The sequence below is a fragment of the Limulus polyphemus genome, unplaced genomic scaffold, assembly GCF_000517525.1.
Source record: "Limulus polyphemus unplaced genomic scaffold, Limulus_polyphemus-2.1.2 Scaffold644, whole genome shotgun sequence".
In the NCBI taxonomy this organism is placed as follows: Eukaryota; Metazoa; Arthropoda; class Merostomata; order Xiphosura; family Limulidae; genus Limulus; species Limulus polyphemus.
The window spans coordinates 397,657-421,248 of record NW_013666254.1 but is presented as its reverse complement, the minus strand read 5'-3'; the positions used below and the strand labels follow the sequence as shown (position 1 = coordinate 421,248).

General features: G+C 34.3%; 1 protein-coding gene across 4 annotated transcripts in view; it reads right to left on the bottom strand.

Annotated features, from left to right (window-relative positions):
* Positions 1-23,592, bottom strand: part of LOC106459657 (transient receptor potential cation channel subfamily A member 1 homolog) — an 88,349-nt gene that overhangs the window by 56,223 nt on the left and 8,534 nt on the right. For 3 of the 4 annotated variants that reach the window (XM_022386192.1, XM_022386191.1, XM_022386190.1), the window contains exons 4-9: positions 22,887-22,963; positions 17,633-17,827; positions 7,723-7,932; positions 6,892-6,985; positions 1,817-2,012; positions 344-527 (exon numbers count right to left, since the gene is read on the bottom strand). In XM_022386192.1, the coding sequence (XP_022241900.1) occupies positions 344-527; positions 1,817-2,012; positions 6,892-6,985; positions 7,723-7,932; positions 17,633-17,827; positions 22,887-22,963 (956 nt within the window). Of the gene's footprint in view, positions 1-343; positions 528-1,816; positions 2,013-6,891; positions 6,986-7,722; positions 7,933-17,632; positions 17,828-22,886; positions 22,964-23,592 lie in introns of those variants that run through there. The other variant, XM_022386193.1, reaches the window with a different exon arrangement.

Sequence of the window (23,592 nt, the reverse complement as noted above, 5' to 3'; positions counted from 1 at the left end):
TATATATATATATATATATATATATACATATGTATAAAAGACTAAGTTTTAAAACAAGAAACATATATATTTTAGTTTAAACATGCCTTGTGTTAGGATTTCCTTATAATTTAAACTGCAGAGTGCAAATTTAGTAATTTATTTAAGCCATAAGCTTGTGACTCTTGGAGAACAAAGTATAAAAACAGACAAAAAAGAGAAAATAAAATAAACATCATGCAAAATAAATGTTGTTGTTATAAACTACTTTAACCTATCTGTACTATAACTGTACCAACAAATGTTGATACATGTATTCCACACAAGATGAACTATCAACCAAATTCTATCAATGTGTATCCACCTTTAATGCTGCAAGATTATTTTCCTTTGCTGCCCAGTATACAGCTGTTCTGTCACTTTTGTCTACAACACCTATGTCAGCATTATGGTCAAGAAGTACTGTAACAGCATCTTCATGACCTTTTGATGCAGCAATTAGCAGTGGAGTTAAATGTTCCTTGTCTCTGCATTCCATGATAGTTTTGCTAAAAATGGAGCAATGAAATATCTAATCACTGTTAATGTTATATAATATCAATGAAAGTACAAAATAGTTGAAGAAAAAAAAAGGTGAAACACTTGCCAAATTTAAAAACGTTTTGGGTAACAGCCCTTCACTGGATTTGCAATTATAAAGTTGCAACAAGATCTTTCAGTGAAAATTACAAAATATTTATATTGAAATCTGATAAAGCCAGTAGTTTTGTCCTTCTATATAAAACAGAATTTTTGTATAACAAAAACAAGACTGTGCATGATAATAAAACATTTAATGACTTAGCAAAAAAACAAAATTAAAGAATTATTTATAAAACTAAAAAGGTATATTTTACTAACACAAAAATGAATATAAAAATATAAGATCATCAAGGAGTCATCCAGAATTTTATTTGGAATTCCTAAGGCAAATAGAGAAGGTTGTTTATTATGTACAATTATGTATTATTTGTGTTTTAAAGTTCATATTCAAAGGGATTAATGATTTTTAAATTTATTCAATACTTTGCCTTGCTCAACCAGCTTTCATAAGGTTAACTACTGTAACCACCATTTTGTTGGGGGGTAAACCATCTCTGCCAATGTTAACATTATATTGCCGACAGACACCTACTGATGTTTGTTGACATAAATAATCAAAGATAAAGAAAATGAAAGGGAAAATAAAATATTAAAAATCAATCATCAAGTGAAAATGTAAAGACATGTAGTTACGCATATGACCCAACGAAGATATTTTAAAATTATTCAATGAAGAGATAAAAGGTATACATATATATATTATTTTTTTTTTTTTCTATTTCTTACTTTTTAACATTTCACTGCACCATACATTGATGATAATAGCTAGAATTAGTGATGTTGTAGAGAAAGTAGCAAATAAAATATAAACATATGCCTCAAAAAACTTTTGATATTCATTTAGGAAGTTCTAGAGATTATGAAATGTGAAAATTTGTAAGATAAAAAATAGTACTTTTTATACTTCACATGAAAATCACCTTGCAGGTGAACTATTCAGAGACCAAGCACAAAAGCCTACATTAAATAACGAATTTTTTTTAGAAATAGTAGAAAAACTCAAAACTAAATATTTTATTTTTTGCAAACTTCATACTTTTATGAAAGTTCTTGAAAAGTTTCAAACAATTTTACCCACTGGTATTATTATTGGAAAGAAGTTTAACGAGAGTTATGTAACATGCTCCAGTCTGAAGTACATTGTCATTATTGGGTTAAATCACAACAAGTAGATCTCTTTATGTATAATACTTACTTTTCCAAGAGATATTCAATAATTGCTACTTGATTAAAAGCTGCTGCCTGATGTAGTGGTGTTGACTGGTTGATGTTCAGACAGTTTATTCTTGCATTATGTTGTACTAACATTTTAACAATTTCTAAGTTTCCTGAGATAGCAGCCAAGTGGAGTGGATAAACAAACTTCACTCGAGGTACATTAACTTTAGCTCCTGAAAAAAAAAATCAATGAACCAGTTTATTAGTTTTTTATTTGACATCCTAATATCTACCAAAGTAACACCAAAAATCATATATTTTGTTGTACAAAAGTTGACATTTTCATACACTGAAAATGTATTTCCGATAGATAATTATCTCTTCTCAGAAATGGCTTTTTTAACTTATACTGCCCTCTATATGTGCAAATTTTTGCTCACCACTAGCCTTGACACTCTAACCTACCCTCACATGAGACATCTGCATGCTACCATGGAAATGATCATGCAACCTTCCACCAATAGGAGTGCAACACAATTCCTATCATCACTAGCACCTTCTCTTAATCACTTCGAGATTGGGCAATACATACAAAACCGACATCAGAAGTGAGGAGTTTGAGTGGGAAATGTAAACAGAGGTATCTATTATAAAAACATTTTCAATGTAGGAAAACGTTAACTTCTGATATGATATCTTACCTTCCCTCACAAATAGCTAGAATTTTACATGGAGTTGGTGAAATGTCTGGTGAGAAGATGATCCCCATTTAGAAAGTATCCAAAGAAAGACCATGGGGTATGTGAATAAACATACCCGTGGGAGACTGCACCACTTCTGAGTCAGGTATACTCTTTGCCCAAGAGAAATTGTCTTACTATAAGAGCAGCATAATGAAGAGACCTCCACAGCTTAAACATGTGTGCACATCCAACCCAACCATATCCAAGAGAAGGTAGGAAGGTGAACAGCATGATGGGGGTGCATCTCCAGTCCATCACCAGGCAGCATTGTGAATGTATCATTCAGTCTGCAGTAGGAGGAGGAGAGCACCCAGCCAAACACATGTGAGGACATATATGGTTGGTCCAGCTTTAACATCACCATATCTGCCAGGAACTGACATCCAGGGGCTGGTAGAAAGGAAGAAAGCTGATCCAGAAGGGCAAACTGCATGTCGGCAGAATGCATCATCCAACACCTGACAGCATCTGGAATTGTACATCAAGTCCATGGTAGGAAGAGCATCAATGCCATATACACTTGCAGAACACTGCCGTCCTACCCTCAACTGAGTGGGATTGATCACACTCAGGAGGAAGCCTCCATGTTCCATCACCCCAGTGTCTAAGAACTGGTAAGTGGCAAGGACTCCCATACTCCACTAGAAGTAGGGGGAAACAGTGCATTGCAGAGTACAGAAGAATGTTGCACCAGAGACAGTGCAATGGATGACTGTGACACCTTATTTTGAAAAGCAGACAAATCCAGTGACCTATTAGACACAGATAATCAGGGATGAGCAGAAGTCCCTATATACTTTACTCCTGTTAGTTCATGAGTGTATGGTCTGGGGCGAACATTTTTATGGAACCAAAATACTGCAAGTGGTCTTTCAGAACACCCCATTTCAATGGTGGGCATATTTGACACCCAGGTCTTACAATGCAGATTTAAGAATAAGTATACCCGGTCAGGCAACACTCACCCCAAAGTGGAATCCTGAGATGCAAAAAGGGTCTGTGCAAAGAAAAGGTAGAAAAAAAAAGTGGCACTTATGGAATGCAAATGGAGACACAAGGAAGATGAAAACCTGTAGAATAGAAAATAATTAGGTGGTAAAGGGATGGGGAGTGATCCACATACTGGCATGAATGATGTCCTCAAACAAATGATAGAAATGAGCAGCCAGGGCAAAGAAAGGTGATGGATATAATGTGAAGAGATAAAGAAAACATGACCAGTAAAAGCAGTGAGCCCAAACCTGGCCGGGGAAGGCGATCAAGATTGGATAGTTATAAAAGTGTGATAAGGAAGGAAGGGAGATGGGTGTGAAGGTGGAATTACCCTTTCGAACAGCCGAAGAATGGGCAGGAAAGAATGGTTGAGAAAAAGGACATTAAAGTTCTAATTTGGGAGAGGCAGGACAAGGGGGATGGGTGAGGAGAAATAAAGAAACAAAAAGGGAAAATATTGGCGATTAGAAGACATGGGCATATTGTTGAAAACAAAATGTGAGTGGCAAAGCAGTGCAATCGCCTGAAAAAACTGAGAGGATTCTGCTGAAAAGCCAGTTAAGAAAGGGAGTGATGTGGGGAAGAGAAGGATAAGAAAGAGGTTAACCATGATGTATGGACCAACTACGGTATGTGTACCATGTCTTTTGGAACACAGCCATGGAGGATGGATGACCAAAATGGGAAAACAAGGATGCTACAAGCTGCAAAAAACTGGCATGCCTGGCTAGGGATCAGAAAAAGCCACCTATGAAGATAGAGTGTGGGACTGAAAGAGTGACATGCACCATACAAGGGTTGATTGAAAAAAGTGGGGGAAAGAGAGAGCAGAAGAGGAGGTGACACCACTTACTGGTAGAGGCCTGTCCAATCCAAACTGAGAGCAGTTACCACCCCAGCCAAGGGATGTGGAACTGAAAACCAAAACAGTGGGAACTTGGAATTCAGATGTGTAGCAAAGACATCCAGAACCACATGCCTGACTTGGAACAGAGCCACAGAAATACCAGTGGGGCCAGTGACCACTATGTAGGGAGAATTTTTATAAGACAAGGTAATCAATCCCCAATGAGAAAAGGGGCACCTGGAAAATGACAAGCTATCAAGAGAATATGATGGCTGTAGGTTCAATACAGGAAATCCTGCGATGAAAAACAGATATATCTCAACCAAGTGTACCCTAGCCTGGACATGTACTAGACAACAGTCAAGCTGATGGAAGGGACCATCACTGACTGGTCCTGATGAGCCAGAAGAAAATGAACCAATGCCTAACTGAGAGGGGTCCAAAAATTTGATATGGAGAGAGGATTTGGCTAGAGTGCACCACCCAGGTAGGCACCCCAACTGGGAAGAGAGGCATCTGTAAAAAGGTTGCATTCCAAACAAGGAGGAGGAAGAGTAACACTCACAGTGGTATCTCGATCCAACCACCAGGCAAAGTTGGTCTGTAAGGAAGGAGGAGAGGGGCAACCAATGAATCCCAAATGAGGCTCTACAGATCTATCAAAGTTCACTGAAGGTGATGCATGTGGGCATGACCAAGAGAGATGAGGGCTTCCAGAGAAGCCAACATCCATAAAGAGATAGAACCTTTAGTGCAGTGGGAGAAAAGGAGAAGGATAGGTTGAGAACCAGTAGCTACATGACACACAAACAAAGGGGAGAAGGTTTGGCCCAACTGATGAGGGAATGAAAAAATACCCCACAATGAACAAGATAATGTGTGGGGGTGAGTAAATACTTCTCCAACCCCACCAACCAACCAACCAAAGCAGCCTCTCATTGGAGAAATCAAGTATGAAGGGCAGAGGTGGACTGTGAGGGAACTAGAATTAGCCAGTCAATAATTAACAGTGAAAACAAAGATGCTGGTTAGGATGAAGTTGGGTAAAGCACTGACCACCAAACAAAAACCATAGGGAGTGAAGATGAGCCTGAACAGAAGAGCCCGGAACTGAAAAACACAAACCCAATGGACAAAACAATGGTAAAGTCAGGATGCTGGAGAAATGAAAAACAAAAGGGAGACTACCAAAATATCTACCATCATCTTCCATAGACCAGGAGTGAAATCCCAATGAAGGGACAAAAATGACTCCATGGCTAAACGAGGTAAGACCAAGAACAGTTCAGAGCTAAAAACACTCTGATAGGGTGCCATTCACCAAATATCTTTGGGATGAAAAACAGAGGGGAATAAAAACCCAGACAAAAGGAATCTCCCATTCAATGGCACCATTGTGAAGCAGGTCGAGTACCACCACTGCAAGATGTTGTCAGTAAACAGGATCCAAAATAAGAGAGAAGGAAAAGGGATGGAAGGACAATGGAAGACGAGAATCGAAATGGGGGTACCAGACCCTTTAATACAACAACCCACAAAACCCAAGAATCTATGGTAAAGGACAACCAGACATGGAAAAGGCAGACAGGTTCAGCCCCCACAGGACCTGAACCTACTACACAGACTCTGAGACTGTCAGTTGCCCCAGAAGGGTGCAACAAGTACTGTCAGTGAACTGCAAGAATACAAGAGACTGGAACCTGAAAGGAGAAGGAGGAGGGGGATGACACAAGAACAGGTTCAGGATGGGGTTGGGACAAACAGGAGGTCATTGAGGAAAGGAAGGTATGCAACCATGCCAACTCAATTCTGGTTACTAAAGAGTCAGGAATGCCCCCCCAAAACTTCTTGGAACAGAAAAGGAGCCATGCACAAGTCACGCAATGGGGAGGGAGGCAAATGTACCCATGACAAAAGAGCATCTTGACCACCAAAATGAGCCATGTTAGGCGTATCATGATGGAAAACAAGAAACTAAGGCTGGGAAAAAGTAACCATGAACCTCCAAATGGACAAGTGAGTAGAAATGCTGGGAGTCTAAGTAGGGAAATGCAGAGCAGTGATATGCCAAAGCATGGTCTACCAGAATATGTGAAAGTCACAGTGATTTTTCAAAGCCAGTTCCCTTGGCTGTGGTTTCGCTAGAACGTAACTGGTCCTTAAAATGACTTGCTAAAATATTGTGCTAGAAACTTTTTGTTGCTAAACATCTAATAACTGATTAAATATCAAATTTCACTTCTGTTTTCTGAGCAAACTTTGTTTTTCAGTAATTCATGTGATATACCATGCTTTTAGGTCTTTGTCTACCAAGTTTTGTTTCACACAATTGTGTTTATCATAAAATAAAACGCTGGATTAAAGAACAATCATGTAAGCTGATAAAGTACATGCAAATGAGTAAAAACTCAGCAAAAGTGCAGTCTGGGCACAGACCTGTGTACTCTTATTAAAGCAGAAACTGCTTTCCCACATAAATAATGTAGTAGTGTTTATATTTCTTAAAATGGGTCAATAACATGCTCTTACCTTTGTCTAACAGAAGTTTAACTATTTCTGAGTGTCCTCTTTCCACAGCCAAATGAAGTGGCATGTTTTTTTCTTCATCACGGTGTGATATCATCTTAAATATAATACACAGTCATTTAATTAGATCACTTCAAGGAAGAGTAAAAGGAACAGATTACTGTGTAGCCACAATAACCTCATCTAAAAGCTTAATCATTCTAATCAAAATAAGTCATATTGTTTTCAGTTTTAATTGTTAATTTACACCTGCCAAACCTCAAACTTTTACAAAGTTAAAAATTTTTTTAAAGTGTGCCTTCCATGAAAAAAAAAGCACTAAAGACTTTAGCTTTATAATTTCTACAAAGTGTATCCTTTCAAGTGGTATTACAAGTGTAAAAAAATAATAAAAATAAACAAAGAATATGTATGAAAAAAAACTACAAACGTTGTGATCTAATGCATAAGTTCCCAAAATTTCTAACCATAATGACCCCCCAAGAACAACCTGCACCATGATTGAGACCCTACACCCATTGAATCTGTAGATACTGAGTACCTTAACAGAATTATACATTTTGTGTATTTTCTATGGCTTCCCTAACATTTTCTTGTGAACCCCTCAGTTGGAAGACCTGTGACCTGAAGGACAAAAAGAAGGCAGAAATGTATAGGACATTCATTGTAAAAAAAGTAAAAAAAAAATGAGGGTACTGAATGAAATCTGCAGAAAGACCAGAATAAATTAAGTTTTTATATATTCTACATTAAAGTTTTTTTGCAGTTTGCAGTATACTTAGTGTTCCAGCAAAAAAGAAGGTTTGTCAATAAATCCTTTTAAACTTTACACACCTCCTCAAGTGATCCTTTGGATTCGCCTGTTGACAGAAAAAGCTTTACAATCTCTAAATGCCCTTCCATTGCAGCCTTGTGCAGTGGTGTTGACAAATCTTCATCAAACACTTCCATTGCAGCACCAGCATCAAGCAACACGGTAGCTATTTCTGTGTTTCCATAGATAGCAGCAAAATGAAGAGGAGTCATTTCTTGTTTGTCATAAACCTAAGAGAAAAAAAAATGTTCTTAATGTTACATGTTTCATCTTCATTGATATTCCAAAAAATATGTAAGCAAAAATTACTAAATTGGCCATGATAATAATAATGAATTAGTAAATATTAACAGATATAAGATTTATTAAACAATATTTAAAACTTAAAGTAGTTTTCATACAGTAAATTATAATGCATTAAGGATGAAACTTCAGTTTCACATAGTTTTTATCAGTTCATTTATCAATAACACATATTAACAAACTTCTCTCAATTAAATGAACTATACTGCTTGATAATAAAAAATCTTATTACTCATATTAGAATTTTTAGTGAATTGTTCTTTAAAAAATGTTTTGTGTACACAGTAATATTTGAGATATAGATAAACATCACAATAAAACATTGGTAAAACAATTGATTTTCTAATAAATATCATCAATCTACTATATAAGGCAAAGTGGGTGCTACTATAGCATGTGGTATACAAAGATATTTACACAATAGCGTGTGGTCTACACAGATACTATCATCATCACCATTTTAATGATTCACCAAAATATAATTTCATGCTAAATAATTTATATGTATCCACATTTTTGCTCAGCAAACAGTAATAATTTAATAAGTTGTGTGTTCCAAAAGAGTACCTTAAACTTAGGTTATAATTGTGCTAGTTTTGATTGCTGAAATTTATTTTATTCTGATTATATTTGCCCCAAAAATGATATGTAATGGTATTTTGTACTTTATTAGTTTAAAAGCGTTACTTATAATAAATGGTGCCAATTGCAAGTAAACAAAAGTTAAAACGGTGATGATGATAGTATCTGTGTAGACCGCAAGCTATAGTGTAAATATCCGTGTACACTGCACGCTATAGTAGCACTGCAACGTGTGTCCAGCAAAAAAATACATGGTTGTTTATTTATCATTTCATATCTGTTCCTTATAGGTTTCTACATTTCTTGATCAAGCAGACCTAACTTGACACAGTAATATAGGATGATACAAGGAAAGTCATGAGGGGGAAGGGATTAGGGTTGCCCCCCCCCCATCTAATTTTCGGAAAACTACTAAATCAGCGCAACTTGACACAGTGATACAGGATAGCTTGTATCACTATCTCAAATTGTGCTGATTTGGTAGTTTTTATGAAATTAGGTCAAGGGTAGACCACCCCTCACCTAATTTCATATTGATAGAATTCTTGAAAATGATACGTCTTTCTTTTCAGCATTGATACCTTTATGTATTTTTATTGCATCTTTAATGTTTATTATGTTAACAAAGAAAAAAGAAACACAACTTCCTATCTTTTGTTGCAACTGAGTTTATATTTCACATAAAGGAAGTCTAAACTGACATAATTCTGCAAAGACTTTTAGATATCTCCATCTTTGACTGCCAGCCAATAAACATAAGTTTCAGCAAGTAGACTCCGAGTTGGCAAGACCGCGAGATTGAAGTTTATATGAGTTTTACATAACTCTATATCACATAGAAAACGTTTTGTGAGGGTTCCAAATTTTCAGCTCTGTGAACATTAAATTAGAGAAAAAAAAAGTGTGTTTTAATGTTTAAAATGCATAATTTGCAAACATTTGGAAACAAGGACACAAATATTTTTGTGGAAAAAGTAGGATGACCCCTCTTGCCCCTCAAAGGTTAGTGTATATAGGTTTTATATATACATATATGGATTTATATATTTTTTTCCCATTTCGATATTAGTCCCATCGAATTAGGGGTTGACTGGTATTTTTGTAAGCCACAAATATTTACACCTGGCTGGCTAGCCCAGTCGGCAATCATATAGAACGAGTTTGTTCGAAGATTCAAACTTGCAATCCTCAAGTTGCGAGTTGAGTGCCTTAACCACCAGGCCATGCCATGCTTGGTGTTATATATAAACAAATGTATATTGTATTATATTCTGTTGTAGAATGTGGGCCATTTTCTCACATTCAATTTCTTCAAATAGTTCTTTAGACAAAATTTACTATATTATAAAAACTTGTAAGCATTAATAGTAGAAGAAGTAAAAATTCTGTATCTGAAAATTGTTTTTTCTGCTTTGTACTTTCTGACCTACAGAAAAACATTATATCCATAAATAACAATTTGAGTTTGAACCAAAAACCAAAGCCATGGGCCTTGACATACAAATATATTATTAAAATGTCTAAGGATAATGAGGTGTCTATGAAGATTTTCAACAAATTGTCCTCTTACAAATATGTACGTAACATTGTTAAAGGCTGCTTAAAATGCAGGTGTTCTAAAATAAAAACACAAATTCACCTTGCTCCTTGTTGGTGTAGACCATAACAAAATTCAAGTTTTAAACTATTTCTTTTATTTTCACTGTTCAATCTAATTTCATGCTTGTACTACTGATAATGGTGGAGAACTTAAACATATTTCCACAATAATTACTTTATAAAAATTACCACTCTAGTCTACTGAAAAAGTTTCATTTCAGCAATTACACTGTAGCCAACATTTTACTATTATATAGAAATAAAAAAAAACAATAACTTAAAAGTGAGTAAACTATTAAAATACATTGAACTAAAAAACTTCCAAAATGTTACAGTTGTTAGAGATGTAATTAATAGTGTTTGGCAAGCTACCAAATATATGGCCAAGTCTTTTGACTTAATAAATAAATATTTGGGTGCTGAATAGTCGATGTATTTATTCGGTAAAATAAAATCAAAGTAAAAACACAATGGTAAATAGAAACAGCTTTATTTTGTCTAGTGACATCAGGCTTAATATATATGATTTTACAGTAATTTTATTTTATTACATTTACCTCCCAATGTTGTATGGATTCCAATTCTTCTGACATATTTATTTAATTAAACAAACAGTCTCAATTGTTTCTCAAGACGATGGAAACTATGGGGCATACAAATAGATTCAAAAGTAAATATGAAATTTCAGAAAAAGGCAAACAAATTACAGACTAAGTAGTAAACAATAACAGTAAATGCATGAAAGACATATAATAATTCCAGGTGAATACTCATACTGTTGTTGGCCCTGTAAGATGTTGAAAACTGTCAATATTTCTAAATGGAGACAAAATAATTCTATGAACAGTCTAATCTTGTATGGACATGTCCACATTTCTTTCAATTTCAACCTGTAGTATTTATCATTAACCTTGGATCAAGACAACATACCTATACAAACCTGAACTAAATATTAATCTAGTAATTAATATAGATAATTTAATATACAATTCAAACTTGGTGCATGCAAAGTCAAAAGACAAAAATCTTATAATAATTAGAATTAATTGATTCATAACTGCTCTGAAATATATAAGCACATTGTAACTTGTCAGCAAGTGCTATCTTATCAATTGTTTTACTTGTAAATAAGTCATTCTGACCTCCAAGATTTTGATTTAGTTGGAAATTGCTATCAGTGGTGTGAAGAGTGTGATTCAGTGATAACCTCTGTGTTCACTGATTACCTTGAGCGATTTAAAATGCAAAAGTCTTGAGTGGGACTACTTTGAAGAAGCTGGTGGTTTTAAAGTGAACTGCAAAGCAGTACCATATATTAAAATAAATATATTGATACTAAATTACTTCAAAAATCTAGTGTTGCTCATGGGTAATTACTTAGTAAATACTGACTAGAATAGACTTAGACTGATAAAGATTATGATGATTGCTTAGAAGAAAGTAATAATATATACTTACCATACTCAAATTATTTCATATCATTTTAATAAGATTGTTTGACAAAAGAAAGCAGGACAATTTGTTTTTGGAAGTATCTAAACTTTTACATTTTTAGAATAAAAATTAACTTCAAACAGGTAATTGCTTCCAAAATTCTAAAAACCTTTTCTTGTTGGGTTGCTTTCATGCTGTCAACAACCCTGTGGCTTCAAATTCAGAATATCCTTTATGCAATACAGAACATTGGTCAACTTACCCAGAATTCTCCACTCTCCAACCTACCATGTTGCTTATTACATATGCATTAGGAGAACAGATGAACATAAGCTTTCCTGCCTAAATCTAGATTTCTTGGGTTCCAAGCATGATGATAATAACATAGTTGTGGAAAAATGAGTGGGAATGCATTTCAGAGGTAAATACCTGTTTGAAATTCATTTTAATGCTGAAACTGTAAAATTTAAAACAAGATTTACCTATGAAATACTAAAAGCTGCCAGAATACCTATGATTAAATGATGGAGGGAACTGAAGAGGATCACAAGGAACATCAGTTCTCCAAAAGGTTCTTAAGCAGGAAAGTGACAACCTTGACCACAACAAATGAAATAAGTGGTTAAGCAGAGTTTGAGTAGAATTCAAAATCAGAGTAAAGGTCAATGGACTGCATACACTGAAAAACTTACTGGAGCTGTCCAGCCCCAATGAGGTTGGTGGAATAAAGTGAGTATACTCAGAAAAGGAATTTGTTTCAGCAAGGTACCACCTCACCCTGGACACCAATTAATAAGATGTATATATATATATATATATTAATTAATGTCAGTTAGGCAGTAATAAAAAAACTAGTGTTTTCTTAGGAGATGTCACAGGTGGTGATGTAACAGGTAAGCAGGATCAACCTGTACCTGAAGTGGAAGATTATCAGAGGAGGAGATCAGTAATAACTAAAGACTGGACATGCTCCTGCAGCTAAGGCCCCTTTCATTCTACTCTGAGAAGTTAAGTCAGGAAATCAGCCTAGTCAGTGGGCAACTAGGAAGAATTAAAAAGACCTCTGGTGATGCAAGAATGGGCTTGATAATTTGATGAAGATGCAATAGGAACAACAATTAAGGTTATGGAAAAATATAAAGATATGAGGTGATCCCCATCTTGCTTGAGCTATGAGGCATCATATAGAAAACATCTCTGACATCTTGAATACTCTACAAGGATGTGTATATGCAGTTGGGAAAAAGTATCACTGAGGCATCATCAGCCACCAGATGGCATCCTCTACCCATTTCTTGATTTAATAACCCTTTCATGAAGCTTCTAGCATAGAAGGTGGAATTTCATCTAGGACAAATGCAGAAGCATATTCGACATGCCAGAGTCCCAGTTGGACAATTTCATACATGACGTATCATATCATAAGGAGAGACTTTTTTATGTATATTTATTGCTCAACTTTAGACACCCCTGGAACTAGTAACAAGGGCACTGAATAAACATAAGTGTGGTAAACAAGCCGGTAACAGAGAATAACTAACTTCTAGGGATTTCATCTGGCTTGAATAATCACAGTTGGAATCAAACAGAATCCTGAAGCTGAAAAGGTAGCAATATGATGTAAATAAAATTTCAAGAACACATTTGGTCTACATGCCACCACAAGATATTCTCCAAAGGGTACTGTGAGTGGGATGCCAAATTCGATGAGATTCAACATGAAATTCAATTTTGTGGAATTTAGAAATATGATGATAAAAGATAGATTAATGGCACATAACAATTTGTCAATTTAGGTGGAGCAAGATCCAAAAAGCATGATTTGTTGTACGGAATAAACAACTTTTTCTAAGACTTTCTCAAACAATTCATTATGGGCAAGATAATAATGAACAGCCATAACTGGATATAAAACCATTATTCAGAATGAGAATCAGGTTCAGTCATGATATGTAACAAAGCAGGTGAAGAAATTAACACTTTCTCTTGCAGCCCAAATGTGAAGCATCAAGGACATAGATATTGGAAATGTTTTCTGCCTGACGCTATCAATAAAAGATAAAAGAGAAACAAATGTTACAGTGAGCATGCCACTAAGGGCTCAAAAAGGGGAAGATGCTAGAAAATAATAGAATAAACCCAAGTACCATTTAGGACAGTGTCTAAGCCACTGAAGAAGAAAAGCTTTGGAAGAGGTTATTCAACAATGGGGACAAAAGAGATGGATGGCTTCCATGGCATATGAAAGTGGCAGAAAAAGTAACTCTGTAACTAGCAATGGGAGGAATTGATAAGCCATGAGCATTTACTCCTGCAGGTAGCTCAATAGGATTGATAGACTGTTATAGAAGAATATCACCAAGAGAGGACTAGCACTGTATAAGCCACTCTATAAAATAATCTGGCTTCTTGGATAAAGGAGCTAATAACAGCCAGCTATAAACAGGTGGTAATGGGACAGGTTCTCCATTAGAAAGTTGATATAATAGGGGAAACCATGGCTAAATTGCTAAGTGAAGTGATAAGCAGGACCTAGTAACTGATCCTGGTGAGCACATGAAGAAGATGGAGAGGACAGTATGCATAAAGAATAAGGCTCTCCCAAATTAGAGACAGAGCATCCACAGCCAGATAATTTGGATCTGATGATCCCAAGGAAGAGTCTACTAAACTGTTCAAGCATAAGAAATGACAAGTTTGTAGATGAAGATATTGAGAATGAAAACAAAAAGTAGTAGAGAAAATGCTGCAAAATAGAGGCTGCAAGAATGAGGTTGTTTGGTTGGTTGTTGGAGCTTATTGGCACAAAGCAAAATAGCTATTTGTACCAAACAACTGATATAAAAATAAAAACAAGAAGTAAAACACTACACAAAGTAAAAAGAAATAAAGTTAAAAGCTAAACAAAAATCAGGTAAGTAACTCAAATAGATCCAAAAAGGCCAATGGCCCATAAGAAAATAAAAATACTATCAAGCTGGACAGTGTCACCATTGCTAATGACACTGTCCAACATCAAGGGTAAAACCTGAGAAAACACATGTCTAAAATGTGGGCAGTTGTGACCTGAGTGTCACAAAGGCCACACATGGCAGATGAGTCCCATATAAAAGAAAATGATGAGTAAAAAAACTGTGACCGATGCATAGCCTACACAAGACAATTTCCTCCTGTCAATCCTTACAGAAACTATACAGCCAAAAAAATAACAGTAGGTTTGATCTGGAAAAGCTTGTTATGAAGTTGCTCACCCCAATTTGACTGCCAACTGGTGTGAAGTTGGGCCTTGAACACAGAACCATAGTCCATATATGGGACAGGCACAGCTGTAATAGCACCGGAGAAGACAGACTTAGCTGCGGTGCCACAAGCTCATTCCCACAAATACCAACATGGCCAGGAATCCAGAAAAACTAGATAAAGACAGAAGACAGTCAAAAATGGGCCAGTTGTTTCTGAATAGTGACAAGAACAGGGTGAGAAATTACATTAACCAATTCCAGGGCCAACAGAGAGCTAAGAAAGTTAATGTAAATAATACAGTTAATGTATTGCTTAGCTTCTACGTGATCCAGGGCAAGAGAAATGGCATACAGTTCAGCAGTCAACACAGAAACGATTGAGGGGATTTTGTGAGCAACCACCGAGCCACAACAAACTATGCCAAAGCCCACAGATTCACCTGATTTAGAACCATCCGTAAAAATGGGAACAGATAAATGATTTGAAAGATGTTTGGCAAAGAGAAGATGGTATTTCCAACTGGGAGTATCTGCCTTCCTCAGATGACTCAAAGAAAGGTCACAGGTGGGGGTGGTAATGAGCCATGGCAGGATGAACTGTCACTGGATTCAGCAAGTGGTTTTAGAGGAAGAAAAGGTAAAACATTTGCTGTGGTCCACCTCTACAAGCGAGTGAGGGCTGTCTGAAGTTGCTGCTCAATAATCCTCATGTTTGACGACCAACAAGATATGTAGAAATCATTGACATAGGCTGTTTACAACAGGAGGAAGTTGTTTAGTGATAACATTGATTTTGATACTGAAAAGGATGACACTAAAGACATAACCTTGAGGGATTCCAAGTTCCTGTGTGAAAGGACAGGAAAAGGTAAAACTCACACAGAATTGGAATTGCCTGTCAAGTAAAATGTTACAAATAAAAATGGGTAAATGGCCACACAACCCATAGAAGTGGAGGTCCCACAAAATGCCAAACCTCCATGTAGCATCATAAGCCTTCTCAAGATCAAAGATGTCAGAAACAAGGTGCTCTCTCTTGAGGAAGGCTTCACTGATTGAGGTTTCGAGGCAAATCAGGTGGTCCATGATTGAGCACTGTTGACAAAAACTACATTAGGTGGGTGAGAGGATGAAATAAGATGAACATTAACCATCCTCTCCAAAACCTTACAGAAACAGCTAGCCAAAGAAATTGGATAATTCATGCTAGAGGAAGACTGTGAGAGTAAGGCCTCTACAGATGTAGAAAAATTCCTAATATTTGTAAATAATAAAAAGTTATCAGTTCAATATTGAACAAGAAATACTGCTTTTTGGTGAGAAGTCAGGGCTCATGTACATTATACTGATGTATGCACAATACGTCACCTGCAATGTGGGAGAGTGAAGAATTCCAGGCAAGGTGATATATATACTTTGCATTATGTGAAGGATTTTAATTTGGAATTTTGAAGTCCCATGGTTCTGACAACATGAAAACAACTCAAAAAGAAAATGCATTTACTATTTCAGAGGTTAGTCTACCTAACAGAATAAAAACATTTATGCAAACAAATACAAAAACATGTGTTATTCATAATAATAATTTTTTGTAATTCTTATTAAAAACAAATCACATTTATGTTATTTCTAAGCTACATTAATAAAGTTGTTAATTAATTTTGTGTTGTTCATTATTTATAATTTAGAGTTTCCTACACTACTTCTTAGTACCTATAACAGATGTTAGGTAAATGATTTGAGAATTTTAACTATTCAGCTGCTAAATTGGTACTAATATCTGCAAGTCAACTGTATGGTCTGAATCTTGAATATTAAACGAATACCTGTTATAACCCTATCACTTGTTTGACTTGATGAATTTTATCTTTTGGTCAAAGAAATGAATGAAGAGATAAGTTATAAAGTTGACCATTTTTGTAATTTATAATGAATAATGACATGTCAGGTTTTGTTGTATAGCAGAATTGTCTACACTTGAGTGATGCAATCATTTAATTTGGAACAGGTTGATATTTAGTATTTTCAAACTGGACATATAAGCTAAATACCTAGGAAACAAGTCCCTGGAGTTCAAGCATAGCCATCACTAATTTTGATTTGCTAAGTACAGGGAGATCAACTAGTTGCTATCTATATGGCTACTATTAATCAAATGGTGGAGTTGACTGTCAGTTATAATATTCCTTCAGCTAAAAGTGTGAGGCATGTTCACTGGCATATTGTATATCGAACCTTGTACCTTCAGACCCATGGCTTCAGTGTTTGAGACAGCACATTTTAATAATTATATTTCAATGAAATAGTATAAAACAAAAATGGTTGCAAACAAACTTAGATTTTGTACCATGGAAAACACAAAACTGAAAGAAGTCTAAATTATTAAACTAAATACACTTTCTAACACTTTTTTTTCATGAATATTTTTGACTGCTTAAAATTTTACATGCCCTTTAACATGAATTTTCAATTTGCAAGTAAAAAGAAGTTACAGAAATTGCAGAAAACATCTTTAAAAATATCTTGTCTTTGTAGTTTCAAGAAACTAAAACAACGAATGACAAAAAATCTGCAATTTTCTTTTCCAATAGATGACAACTGCAGATCATACTAATAAAATTACTCATTTCAATGTTTTTACATTAGATTCATTTAGCATTTCTTGAGATATTGATTAGATACAGGAAAAACTAAAAGGTATTTTTCACGTAAACTTACAACATGCCATTATATTTCACATGAACAGATCAGATAAAGTAATAATTGGTACCTCTGTGTTTATCTCTGAACAGTCCAAAAGCTCTCTTGCTGCTAGTTCATTTCCTCGCATTGCTGCATAATGTAGAGCTGTCATCCCATATTTGTCCTTGGAGTTCACATTTGCCCCTGAAGATTCAAGAATTTTAATCACTGAAGTGAAAGCATCATCTTTTGCATCTTCATCATTATGAGGGGTGTTTGCTAACTATAAATAAACAAAAATCACATATTAAAATGAACACATTTAGATTTAAATTCACTGGTCATGCCTTAAAAAATTCATCACACACAAGCTTCCCTTGTGTTCCACTGGTTATTACCTATCACCTATAACTGAAAAACCTACCTTGGGTCCCGAAGAAGTACCTTCATCTCCTGCAGCTTAATGGTCAACTAAAATAAATTTTTCTTAATGCTCCTTATCATGATATAAAAGACTGTTTAGTTTAGATATTATTGATTAATTTATTTTTGTGAGTGAATATTTTATTACTGTTTAGTTTTTGTTATAATAAGAGTTAAAAACAGTCAATTGGAGGAAGTTGTGTTTATAAGTCATTGATGTTGAGACTATCGACCATCGCTTGCAATACATTGACTACGAGAATATAGAGATTTCTAGAAGGCAGGCAGATGATTAAGTGAGAGATATAAATAACGTGAGACGAGTGGAAACAGCAGACAGACAATAGCAGAAGAGAGTAAATTTGCTGGCAAGGAAAAGTTAGGTGCGAAGTTAACTACCGTAGAAGTGATAGGCCTAACGTTTAACATGTAAGAGTACAACTAAAAGTGTCGTTCTAAAGTAATTGAATTAGTCTGAGTACACTTTGACTAAAGGAACAGAGGATATTTTGAAGAAAAAAGACTAAACGATGGTAATTTGTGTCACAATTGTAAGTGAATCACACACAGAATACTAGTGCGATAGTAATAGAGAAGATAGTTTGGCTTGTCAACTGAAATTCTAAAGCAATTGAATAGGCCTAAGTGGACTTTTGACAAGAAGAAGAGAACTATATATATAGTGTTTATGATATGACTATAATCTCTATAGTGTGAAGTATTTGTTGTACATATGTCTAAACTTGTTCTTAATATATATATATATATATACATGTATATATCATTTTGAAAACAAGTGAAGTGCATGGTGTTCATTTATAGTTGAATTTATCATCAACAAGTCACAGACACCTACTGTAGAATAATCCTAAGCCAAACAACAACACATTATATATTTATACTATTAAGAAGTATAAGTAAAAGCCTTTATTTTGACAATTGGTAAAAAAAATTATATTTTAAATTCTGACACTCCTATTGTTCCTTTTTGGAAAAAAACCCTTCAAAGTCCCATTTATTTCATGCTAAGGTCAACTTTAACCACTCACCCACGAGGAGGAAGTTATCCTGGTAATAACAAACACTGCCAAATCTGCAAGTGTATGCAACATACAAACCAATTCTTTGATAAATTGTTTAGGCAGAGTATTCATGACGAAACTTTGCAGAATGGACGGCAACTGCCTGTTGTAGAGACACACGTGTAGAGAATGAAAGGCAGAAGATTTTTGAAATGTCGATCTCTACACTTATGTCTCTACAACAGGCAGTTGCCGCCCATTCTACAAAGTTTCATACAAACCAGTTCTCTGATAAAGACTACCACAAACAACATAAAATCATAAAACCCATAACTTGCATCATTAAATATGCTGTATATTTAATCTATTGTTAGAAATGTAACTTTTAGTACGTGGGACACATCAGCACAACTATAAGAGAACATATCACCAATCACAAGTCTTTGATTACCACAAACAAAGAACTTCCTGTTGCTAAGAGCTATAACATGCCTGACCTTCCCATCATTAAAGTTATAGCTACAGACATTGGTTTCACATCAAAATTAGATAGAGAAATTAAGAAACCTTTCTGCATGGCAACTCTAAATATTTTAATGCCAAATGGCATAAATCTTGATCCTGGAATTGTTGACCTAAGTAAAGTTTTTTTAAAAAAAAAGATCCAATAGTAACTTATTTCATTTCTATGCACCTTATTTATTAACCTAAAGGTAGTCAACTTGTGTTCCTTTCTTAATAAATTTATAAATAAGCAAAGAAGGGTTATTCCACATTTTATTCTATTCTATTGCTTTATTGTTTTTCATTCCTTAAAAAAATAAATAAATAATATAAAAAAGTTTTATTTGAAATTAACATTTTTTGCATATTTCTTATGGTTTGATTCCTAGATTAAAGTGCTTTTGAATAAACTATTTTCTCTCTTTATACATTAGATGATAGTTATTATTATTATATATAAGCACATAATTCATCATACTATTCAATAGTATGTTACTTTGAATGAGAAACATGCCCTCAACATTTCCGTTGCCTAATGACAAACCTTCTTGAATTGGGATTGGTCAGCTTTCACTGTCATCTTGACAAACACTTCCTGCTCATGTGATGTGTAAATTTTTTCATATTTATTAGCACACACTCTTTAACCTTTAGCCTTTTTTTTTCACTCTGGAAATCATTTGAAAGCAATCGAGTTTCTAACTATTTGAAATCTACTTGATCTGATTATCCTTTGTACCAATTCTTTCATCATAGCTTTAATCAGCTATATTCAATACTGGGTTGACTTTCACTTTTGATCTGAACTTGTTTGTTTGTTTGTTTGTTGTGCTACATAACAGGCTATCTGCGCTGTGCCCACAAAGGGTATTTGTTCTAAGTAGATAGCTTGCTAATCAGAATATTAATACATGAATTCTTCTATTTCAAAAAAAGTTACTGGAACAGTCATCTTTTAACAAATTTTAATGCAACATTCATACACAGAATTGGGTGCTGATATTGGGTTCAATTCCCCTCCCCAACCCCATCCCCCACTTCACAAAAAAATGTGACAATGTTTTACTCATATTTATTTTGAAGAAACCAAACAACTGAAACTGATGAATAAACACATTCAACTGGAGAGTAAACTTAATTAAATGCTATTTTTCATTATTGTTTTTCCAATCAGCAGTATCGGATTCAAAAAGCACTATAATTAACATTATAAAAAAAGAAATGTAAACGTCTTAAAAGATTATTTTGAATGAGGTCTTGATCTATTACATATGCTCTTTCACATAATAACAAGAACAGGAGCTACAAAAAGTTAGCAAAATGTTGCAATGAACAATTGGATTATTTTACAATACAATCATTACTATGCTGCATTGGTCAGATAAATTAAACTGGCCAGGTTTTTGAAACAGATTTCCCTCTGAGCTTAAATTCATCTTAAAACTCTTTGATATTTGCAGTAGCCATATCTGTATTTCATTCCTAGACCAATAAAATAGATATTTTAAGGTGCATTTAGTTATAATGGTTAGAGGAAAAGCCACATTTGCTAATTTTGATTTGTGTCAATGTATGTGGCAGCATGATTTCATATACTAAGATTTTTTTTTATATACATAATATGTACATTTGACTAATTTTAGCATTATAAGTCAGACTTACCTCTGAGCCAATGGGGGGAGGCTTTGTTCTAAGTAGGTACCTTGCTAATCAGAATTTAATATTAATACATGAATACTTCTATTTCAAAAAAAAAGTTATTGGGACAGTCATCTTTTAACAAGTTTAAATGCAACATTCACACATTGTGTCAATGTATGTGGCAGCATGATTTCATATACTAAGATTTTTTTATACATAATATATATTTGACGCAGTAAAAAATAATATTTTAACAACAGTTAATCCAAAATCATTTCACTAGGAACCTTAAAAAAAAAAGACAAAATTATTTGTCAAAACATGTTCAGGAATTCCATTCTAGATTTGGCCAACAACAATACTGATGTTCATAGAAAATATAAAAAAGTATCGGAGCCTCTAGATGGAGTACTTATTCCAAACATTTTTTAAAAATTATATTTATCACCAAAAAGGTTTGACTTTATTGAAGTAGTGATCATGTTATTTTTGTATAAACATAGTTTAAAGTCTTTGAAACAATATCTGTTGTTAAAGGAATATTAGAGAGTAGGGATAGTGCTAAGAATGTAGTGTGAATGGAAAAGCTGATAATCATCTCTTTTCTTTGCATTTCTGATATGAAGGTCTAAATGTTTCTCCAATATAATTTTGGGGCAATTTTTCTTTCCATGTATTTGTTTTTGCTTTATTATTGGCGTGAGTTGTGTATCCATATTACTGAAGGTGATGTTTAATTTTATCTATACTCCTTTGTTCTGTAACATTAGAGGCATTACGAAAAGTTTGCAACAATTACGATTGAACAACTGACTGTTTTGTTGAAAGCAGATGTACAGAATCACAGTTTAAAAGGATACCACTGTGTGTGTGTGTGTGTTTGATGTACAATAATGTGTTAGGAAATCATCACAGCTCAACATGAGATAAATATCCAGGAATGGCAACAATCCTGTTTCTGTTAAGGTGTTCATGGTAAACTAGACTATGGGTGAAATTCATTTATGAAAACAAAAACTTCACTGAGACCCTCCTGACCACAAGTTCAGATGAAAAATATGTCATCTATATATTTTGTATAGAATACCAACGTAAGAGGACTTTCAGAGAGATGATTTATTTCAAGAGAGAGCATGAAAATGATGGTAAAAGTAGATGCAAGATGACAACTCCCATTTGTTGTCGGTAAAAAGAATTATAAAATAAATAAAATTATTTGATAGTACTAAGTCAAGTTTTTATTTTACATCTCATAAGTTTAAATACTATCTTCACATGTTTTGAGTTCTCCTGTTACAGCATCTGTGCCATCTTCCTTGATTGATACATCATATATGAATAATGTGGAGTCCTGATATTATATTTTTTCTATGAACAACGAGTGTTGTTTACCAATTCTTGTGCATGTGTCTTTGGTAGAATAAAGGTTGTTATATGCAATTATGCATCAAAAGGGCTTTAAATGCCACTCTACATTCACTATTGTTTGTTGTTTTTTTTTCCTTGAATTTCCTCTCTTCCAGAAGTAAATGCATCTCATTCTTGGCAGGACAGCAACACACAGACTATACAAAAAACTATGTTTTATTTAACCAATTCATCAGCTTTACAGAAGCCTGTTACTAACCTTTATTACTGAATTAGATATTGTTTTGCCCTGAATTCTATTGTTTTTGTCTTTTCTTAGCACATGGAAAAATACCTACTTCTCTCTTCACACAGACAACAACATAAAAATAAAATATCACTTACTTCTCTTTTAGCTGGTTTTTTATATCTAGCTGCAAAGTGGAGAGGAACAAGTCCATCTTCTCCTTGAAAATTAACATCTACAAGAACAAACAAACAAAAATCAATTCTTTTACTGTCACGTACAGAAGAAGACAGAAAACAAGTTCTTAAAAATTTATTAGTTTATACTCAAATTATGCTCAGGGAAAAACTTTTCTTTGTAGAACATTTTACTTAGATGAAGCATACGCGTGCTTCTACAGATGAAGAATATGATTTGTATGTGTAAGATACACATGCATTCTTCATTTGTAAATTTATGAATAGTTCAAAACTGCACAGTGGTTTTACTTAAAAATAAATGCAATGCTACTCTGAATATACAACACACAGATCTTATTAAACAATATGAACTATGCTTTTTTTTTATGCAAGTAAGATAATTCAAATGTCATATCCAAAACTGGAAATTCCCTCACAGAGTATAAAGTCATTTCTTAGTTTGGATCAAAGCAAGGTTTCTTTTTTTTTTACTAAGAATCTTGTGGTCTACCTCTACCATTAGTAAAATATAAAGCTAAAGTTTACTACAATTACCCCTCTATTTTCAACAAATGTTGAAACAATTTAACTTTTTTAAAAGTTATTTTTGCTTAATTTTTGTTCTTGATTTCGTTTTTTACCAGCACTACAAAAGTGGAGTAAGTTTAACTAAATTACAGAAAGA